Consider the following 8,504-nt stretch of genomic DNA (forward strand, 5'->3'; position numbering starts at 1 on the left):
CCAAGTGTGGTTCCAGAGCTATCTCTGACCATTTTTTTCTGGCCCAGTTTTGAACTATGTCCTCCACTACTGCAGCTGCACAGATTGTCTGGAATTCTTTAAATTGTGTGATTAAGTCCCTAGCTGTGTCCGTATTTGTTTCTGCATTCTTAGAGCAGCTTCTGTATTTCTGGAGCTTCTCTTCTTTATGAGTCACTTAACTGAGAGACACACACACTCTTGGGCTAGATAGATAGCATTTGCCTAAAACCCTTCTAATCAGATCAAAGGGATCACACTTGTTAGGATAGATGCTATGGACTGTAAGCACATGTGCCTGGCTCCAGCCAATCTGTTTCATCAGCAGGCGTCTTGGTAATGTCATGAAGCATGGGAATTCCTTCTGTTTGATGTCACTGACCTCAGCAGAGTGTTTGACTCCTTCTTCTTCTCTCTCCTGCAGTGCACAGTCACCTGTGGGGGAGGGGTCCAGACCCGGTCAGTCCATTGTGTTCAGCAAGGCCGGCCTTCCTCAAGTTGTCTGCTCCATCAGAAACCTCCAGTGCTACGAGCCTGTAATACAAACTTCTGTCCAGCTCCTGAAAAGAGAGGTAAAAGGCACAACTGTACTAGTCTCTAGATAACTTTTTCAAAGCCTACTTTGTTGGTGATACAGCCTGTGACATGGGTGAGCCATTCACCCGAAGTCTATGTGACAGTGCTCCCTGGAGTTGTATAAGGCACCACTTTGGAGAAGTTCCTGTCCAAATGATCTTTCGGAGACAGTCTCACTCACTGTCACACAGGCGGGAATACACAGCTCACTTCACCTCCGCCTCCTGGGTTCAAGTGATTCTCCTGCCTGCACCTCCCGAGTAGCTGGCATTATGGGTGTGTACCACCACGCCTGGCTAATTTTTGTATTTTTAGTAGAGGCAGGGTTTCACCATGTTGCCCAGGCTGGTCTCGAACTCCTGGTCTCAAGTGCTGGGATTACAGTCACAAGCCACGTGCCCAGCCTATCCTAGTGATCTTGTTTGCATGGTTCTGAAGGGAATATTTAATTGCCACAATAATGCTTTTTAACCATTATTAATTTGAAAATGTGAACATAAAGGTGAAGAAGAATAGCCCTCAGGGAGCTCATATTTTAATGGAAGAGACAACTACAATCCATACATAAAGATTTTCATATTTGTTGAATATATAAAACAATTCAGAAATCAAAATAGTCATCAGTGAATATGTACTGCCCTAGGACTATACCTAAATATTTTCTTAAAGTTAGTTCAAGTAAAGTGCAATGAGTACTCATAGGAAAATGGAAAGTCTGAGTAAACTGTACTGTTCTTCACTATTTAATCTGACAACTGCCAGGAAATATTTTTCAGCCTGATCTGCTTGCCTTGTGCTAAAGAATCTTGCACAAGACCAAAAAAAAAAAACTAGCTCTGTAGTAGTTACTAGCAGTTACTCAAAGCCAGATCATCCTAGTCCATGCTGGGATACTGCATAGGGAAGAAATGAGCAAGTGGTCATGTTCTTCCAGACTCTGTCCTCCTTTCTTCACTATCAGTGATTTCTCATTTCCACCCTTAATTGCCAGAGATTCAGCCTAGAAGGCCACCAGCACCCCCAACGACAATGGCCGATTATGAAATTGCCGGACAGGATGGGGAGAGTCAACATGCACATATGGCCCAGGGAGGCCATTTGTCTTACTATTTTTGGCATACCCAGCATGTAATACCACATTAGGCACACAAAAGTCTTAAATGAATACATGCATGAGTGTATAGCTACATGAAAGATCGTGTGCAAAGTGCTGTGAGGTCCTCGATCTTGTTCAAAGCAAAGTCACCAAGCACCTTGTATACCTCCCGCACTCTTCTAGGGATGAAAGAATAGAGGTGGGTCCTGTTCTTAAAAGAAAGCTACAACGACAAATAAGTGGTGGAGTATTCAGTGTTACAGTGATGGTCAATTCTACCTGTGGTGCTGGAATGAGGGGAGTCATAGGGTGCATATCAGAAACGGCTTATTAAAAAAGGTGATGCACCCAGCCAAGCTCCTAAGGTCAGGAGTTTGAGACCAGCCTGGCTAACATGGCAAAACCCTGTCTCTACTAAGAATATAAAAACTAGCTTGGTGTGGTAGCAGGCACCTGTAGTCCTCGCTACTGGGGGAGGTGGGAGGCTCTCTTGAACTCAGGAGGTGAAGGCTGCAGTGAGTGGAGATTGCACCACTGCACTCCAGCCTGGGCTTTTTTTTTTTTTTTTTTCTTTTTGAGACCCTGTCTCAAAAAGAGGAGCTTCTCTCTGTGCCTCTTGGCTGAGTCAGGTCCCTTTTGGAAGAATAAAGGATACAAGCCCAAGGGTCTGTTCTGGGCCAAAAATGTGGCCTACAGTTTACTAAGTTGAGGATTTTCTCCCATTCCCATCCCAGGTACAGTGATGATGACATGGTTGGCAGGGTGACTACTATGAACATCGGTTGAGTGTATTTTCTGGCTGTGAGTTTTCAGAAAACATTAGTGAGCAGTAAGGATGAGCATGGTGGCAGAAGGAAGAAGATTCCGTTCTTGCCTCTTCTCTGAGCCCCCCACTATGGACCAGGCAGTCTGCTAGATACTGTGAGAGTTTCTTCCCCTTATGGAGCTTCCACTTAGGTGGAAGTTTCTTAAACTAGAGCCTAGAGAAGACCATTCTGCCCATGGTGGCATCATCCTGTCATCCAGTGTCACCAAACAGCTATGTTGTCCCCTAGACCATCCCGAGTGCCAGTCTAGGGGCAGTCATTGTATACCATCATCAGTGTGTGATGCCTTAGCTGGGTGTCTTGGTTAGATCTCCACCTTGGGGAAACCATCCTTATGATTGCACTGTACATATACTATGTAAAATTCTCTTCAGGAAAGAGAGAAGGCCCTAAAGCAGTCAAACCACCCAGAGACTTGTGTCAAACTGCATTAAAACTGGTTGTTTGTCTGGAAGCTGCCTGGGCTGCAGACTAGTCATATTAAGTTAAGGATGACCAGATACTCAATACTAATAAGCTGCTCCTCACGGAATCCCACATCGTGAGATGGGGGCAGGCAGCATTGTATGGTGGAAAGAGCAAGGACTCTAAAATAATAAAAATAGAGTTGAATCCACACTAACTTGACACTTAGTAGCTATGGAGCTTTGGGCAAGTTTTGAAAAAAATGGGAAATAATGCTTACTTGGAAAGATTGTTTTGAGTAGTAAAGAAGGTAATTCCATTTTTCACATATTTCTTTAGTGCTTACTATGAACCAGAAACTGTTCTGAGGTCTGATTACAAAAACAGCATCCAGCTTAACAGGCACAGATCCCACCTTCTGACAAGCTTACTTCTAAATGGAAATAGCCAACAGACCAACCAATTAATACCCGATGTCAGACAGTAAAGTAGCAGGGGTGAGGAGACAGGAAAACAACTTGAGATTATAATGGTCAGGCAAGACCACTTGATGATTTAGCACTTAAACAGAGACCTCAAGGAAGGTGAGCCACATACGGATCTAGAAGGAAAGTGTTCCTGGCAGAGAGACAGCAAAGGCCCCCGAGGCAGGAATATACTAATCTAATTGAGGAATGGCATGATGCTTGGAGTACAAGAAACAAGGTGAAGAGTGGTTAAGCAATACATGAAAAGTGGTACTGGAGGCCTTGTCAGTCAGTGTAAGTATTTCAGATTTAACTCTGAGTATGATGGAAGCCAACAGAGAACTTTGAGCAGAAGCGCAATAGGATCTAGCTTTAGGAAGATTACTGGCAGTTAAGGTGAAAGGAGTGCAGGTTGTCTACAGTAGAACAAGGACTTGTCAACTCTGCCAGGAAGCGGATGGAGGAGGTGTGGCAATACTGCAGAAGTTAGATGCTGGGTGTATTTTAAAGATTGAGCCAAGAGTATCTGCTGATTGCATGGAGAATTTGAAGCAAAGCAGTGATTCCAAGGTCATCTTCAATAGTGTAAATCAAATACCTGACTCACAGTAATTGTTATGATCAAAAACACTTGTACTGACAGAATAGTAATACATCTCACTTCTGCTTCCTGACTTACATGAAAGGGGTGTGTAAAAAGGAATTTTAGGCAGAAGAATCAAGGCTTGAAGAAGGAACTCTAAGCATTTCCGAATTATGTGTAGTGTAGACTCTAAATATTTTCAAAGTCAAAACTGTGCCTTAAAAATACAGTAAAATGGGCCGGAGGTGGTGGCTCATGCCTGTTATCCCAGCACTTTGGGAGGCTGAGGCAGGTGGATCACCTGAGGTCAGAAGTTCGAGACCATCCTGGCCAACATGGTGAAACCCCGTCTCTACTAAAAATACAAAAATTAACTGGGCTTGGTGGTGGGTGCCTGTAATCCCAGGTACCCAGGAGAACCATTTGAATGCATGAGGCAGAGGATGCAGTGAGCCGAGATTATGCCATTGCACTCCAGCCTGGGCAACAAGAGCAAAATTCCTTCTCAAACAAAACAGTAAAATGACTAGGCCCTTGCTCCTAAAACATGCACTTATGTTTACATATCCATTCACATGCACTTTCTATCTCCTGAGGCCCATCTGAGTAAGAGGTCCTGATGTACAGTGAAAAAAATCACATCTGTCCTGTTCATTGAACAACTAAAGAAATTAGCAAGGACTGGTGTTGACTTAAATTCATTTACTTGCAAACTGGTTGAGACTGACTTAAACCTACACAGAATGTTGGAGACCCAGCTTTTACAGTTAATCTCAATCCATTTGCAGGCAAATCAGGTGGCTTGGCTCCCAATATATCGGGCTCCTTGCTCCTGAAATTATACTTCATGGACCAGCAACACACCCTCCCTTAATGCTCCCCTCTGATAGCCCTTCTGAATCAGAACCAGTGGTACCAGTGGTTTAATAAAATCCTTGGGAGATTCCTAAAGCACTGTTTTAGGGTATTTCCCTGGACACTCAATTCAGTGGTAGCTCCCAGGCTACACAGAGAGGATCAGACATTGATCTTGGATTGGATGTAACATTTTTTAAAAACAAATCATTTAATTTTTGCTAATGGTCAGTCTTTTCTTGGCATCTAAATCCTGCCCCTACCACACTCCCCTACCAAAGTCCCAATGTTTAATGAGAAGAACCACATGTGGGCCCAAGACCTTTGTTCTGTAGGCCCTCACCTTAAGAAAAAGGTGCTATGTTAATATTAATAAATCATAATATGCAAATCACCAAAGGTTGGGCGCAGGGGCTCACACCTGTAATCCCAGTACTTTGGCAGGCCGAGGCAGGCAGATCACTTGAGCTCAGGAATTCCAGACCAGCCTGGTCAGCATGGTGGAAAACCCCGTCTCTACTAAAAAATACAAAAACTAGCCGGGCTTGGTGGCACATGCCTATAGTCCCAGCTACTTGGGAGGTTTAGGCAGGAGAACCGCTTGAACCTGGAGGGGCAGAGGTTGCAGTGAGCCGAGATCACACCACTGCATCCAGCCTGGGTGACTGACAGAGTGAGACTGCATCTCAAAAAACAAACAAATAGGATAGACACCCTAGCCAACATGCTAAATGTATTTTCTTATTTCAGAGGATCCATCCTGTGTAGATTTCTTCAACTGGTGTCACCTAGTTCCTCAGCATGGTGTCTGCAACCACAAGTTTTATGGAAAACAATGCTGCAAGTCATGTACAAGGAAGATCTGATCTTGGTGTCCTCGCCAACATCTTAGGACCAGGGGCTTACCTTTCAACCTCTGGAGAGACCAGCTGCCTTTGAGACCAGGAGCTGAGTACTGAGAACCATTTGTGAGCTGCGGCTGTGATGAAGGAGCCTGCTCTGAGGAACAGACAGGTTGCCACCAGGCTCCTACTTCAATTCCCTGAAGCACATGGTACTCTGAAGCACTTGAAAATGGGAAGCGATGACAAATCTGACTTTTAAAAAATCTTTGATTTGCACTGTTATATGCAAGAAGTGGTGAATCACACTGAGATATGTTGATCTGGGGAAAGACTCCCTTTGAATTTCAAAGGGTTCAAGGGCAAAGACATCTTGTTTTAAAAAGGTCCTTTATGACTTCAGGTTAAAGACTGAGACTCAGAACTTTCAAATCTGGATGGAATACCTTGCCTAACTGTTGCGTGGAGTTCACATTTTGACTAACCCTGTGAACACCCAAGCCAGGAGTTCTATGAGAAGCCAAATGGTGCTCGCAATTGTGCTTGCTGCTGGACTGGCAAGCTTCATGTTATGTTTATTTGGTGTGTGTGTGTCTTTATTATTTTGTTTAAACTATATTCTGCTTATAGAGAGTCTCTAAGACTAAAATTAACAACTTGAAAAGTATTCCAAGGAATATTATGAAAATAGGGCAACATGGACTGTTTAAGATCTCCATGTAATTGAAATTCATGCAAGAAAACAACTCATATAAAAGATAAATATGGATGCCCCTCACGTTATCAACCTCATAACTTTTGGTGCTTGCTGAATCAGTCCATGAAAAGCTATAGCCTGCTCCTTGAGAATGAGACTTGGCAAGATACCCATTTCTGGTATTTAAAAAATATCTAGGAGGAGCTAAATGGCAAAACAGCAGTGTTGTGAGGGAGAAGGGACCATCATTTATAATGCTCTGTACATACTATCAGAGCTGCTTGGAAAACTGAAGGCTTCTTGTGGCTTTTTCCTACCAACTGATATGTTTAAATTTGCCCTAGGATCTAGTTAACAGCAAAAAAAAAAAGAGAGAGAAAGAAGGAAACAGTGGTAATAAAAAAAAATCCATCTGTCTTCTTGCTATGTTAATATTAACAAATCATAATATGCCAAGACCCTTTTCAGCCATCAGAAGCCAGCTGTTGGTAGGCATTAATGAGTTTAAAATTGTTCTCAATTGAAAAAAACATCACACCATTTTGCCAAAACCAAAGTAATTATAATACTGTGTCCTCCTGTAATTTTTTGAGAAGTGGTTATAAAGGGCATATTTACATAAATTCTACTTTATTCCTCAACTTTGATGAATGTAACCCAATTTTACTTCTTTAAAAAGTCTCAATTCAGGCTGGATTAGCCGGCTCAGCATAATCAACGAGACAGTGGTTTGTTAAATTTAGCAGCATACTTTGTTCCCATTCTAATTAAAATCCTGAGTTCTTGAATCCCAGAGAAATAATGCTTAGAAACTTCTCTCCATCTGCTTGGCTTGGCTTGGCCTAGAGGAGTAGCCATTTTATCAACAGGGAAAAAAAAAAAAAAACAGTTCTCTACTACAACCCCCTTGCCTTCTGAAAAACAGCAAGTTATTTCTTTATATAATTATCATTTTATTTTATGGAAAATTAATTTATTAATTAATAGCCTATTATGTGTTCTCACTTGCTTCTCTAAGTAATATTTTGAGAAAAAATGTTGAATAAAACCATGGATTATAGAGAAAAGTCAAAATATATGTGTAATATTTAATTATTTTATAAGTTTTATAATAAAGTATTCCATTTCTTTATCTTTGACACTTGTTAAATTCTTGAATAAGTTAGTGAAAAGTCAGTAATCGCCAAGGTAATTTAACTGTATAACTGTCAGTCAGGACTCTTAGAGAATGGTTGGGTGCAGTGGTTCGCCTCGGTAATCCCAGCACTTTGGGAGGCCAAGGCGGGTGGATCACCTGAGTCCAGGAGTTCGATACCAGCCTGGCCAACATGGCAAAACCCTGTCTCTATTGAAAATACAAAAAATTAGCCAGCTGTGGTGGTGCATGGCTATAGTCCCAGCTCCTTGGGAAGCTGAGGCTGCAGTGAAGTGAGATTGCGCCACACCGCTCCCCGCTGGGTGACAGAGAGAGACTCTGTCTCAACAACAACAAATCTTAGAGAGTAACTTCATTGAGAAGAGGAAAGATACGCTATTCAACGATTAGTGATTTTTCTTGTTTGCCTTTGAAGAAATCAAAGTATCAAATGCTAGGATGAAACAGATGACACATTTACCCTCTTGAGGACACCCTATTTTGTTCCCCTGTAATTGTCTTGAAAACATTTGTGGAAATCATCTAAGATAAAACTACCATAAATGTATTTTTACATTTCAAAGTCATTCTATTAAAATATTTTTGTAAAAATAAAGAGGGGAAAGGGAAGGATGGGCAGGAAAAGAAGAAAAAAACACAAAGTAATTGTTCTTGGCTTTTCAAAATTTTGAATCATTAAACTAGTGGAGAATAAGAACTGGGCAAAGTCTAGCTGATCTGAAAATACTGTATTTTTCCCTGCATCTGTGATTACATAGGTTCATATGCATATCTTTATAGTTAAGAGAATGTTTATATAAATTATTGCTATTTAGCAAACAAAAAATTAAGAAAATGGAACAGATGCAGATAAAATAGACGACAGAAAAAAAGGTATTTTGTTCTTTTTTGAGACAGAATTTCCTTCTTGTTACCCAGGCTGGAGTGCAATGGCACAATCTCAGCTCACTGCAACCTCCGCCTCCCAGGTTCAAGCAATTCT

At 41.7% G+C, this 8,504-nt stretch overlaps 1 protein-coding gene across 2 annotated transcripts in view; it reads left to right on the plus strand.

Moving 5' to 3' along the window:
• ADAMTS18 (ADAM metallopeptidase with thrombospondin type 1 motif 18) overlaps positions 1 to 7,505 on the plus strand; it is a 154,368-nt gene extending 146,863 nt beyond the window's left edge. The window contains exons 22-23 of one of the 2 annotated variants that reach the window (XM_010370202.2): positions 443 to 590; positions 5,578 to 6,723. In XM_010370202.2, the coding sequence (XP_010368504.2) occupies positions 443 to 590; positions 5,578 to 5,693 (264 nt within the window). In that variant the 3' untranslated portion in view covers positions 5,694 to 6,723. Of the gene's footprint in view, positions 1 to 442; positions 591 to 5,577 lie in introns of both variants that reach the window. The other variant, XM_030925525.1, reaches the window with a different exon arrangement.
• Positions 7,506 to 8,504: the final 999 nt, after the last annotated feature.

This window comes from Rhinopithecus roxellana, chromosome 20 (assembly GCF_007565055.1).
Source record: "Rhinopithecus roxellana isolate Shanxi Qingling chromosome 20, ASM756505v1, whole genome shotgun sequence".
Lineage (NCBI taxonomy): Eukaryota > Metazoa > Chordata > Mammalia > Primates > Cercopithecidae > Rhinopithecus > Rhinopithecus roxellana.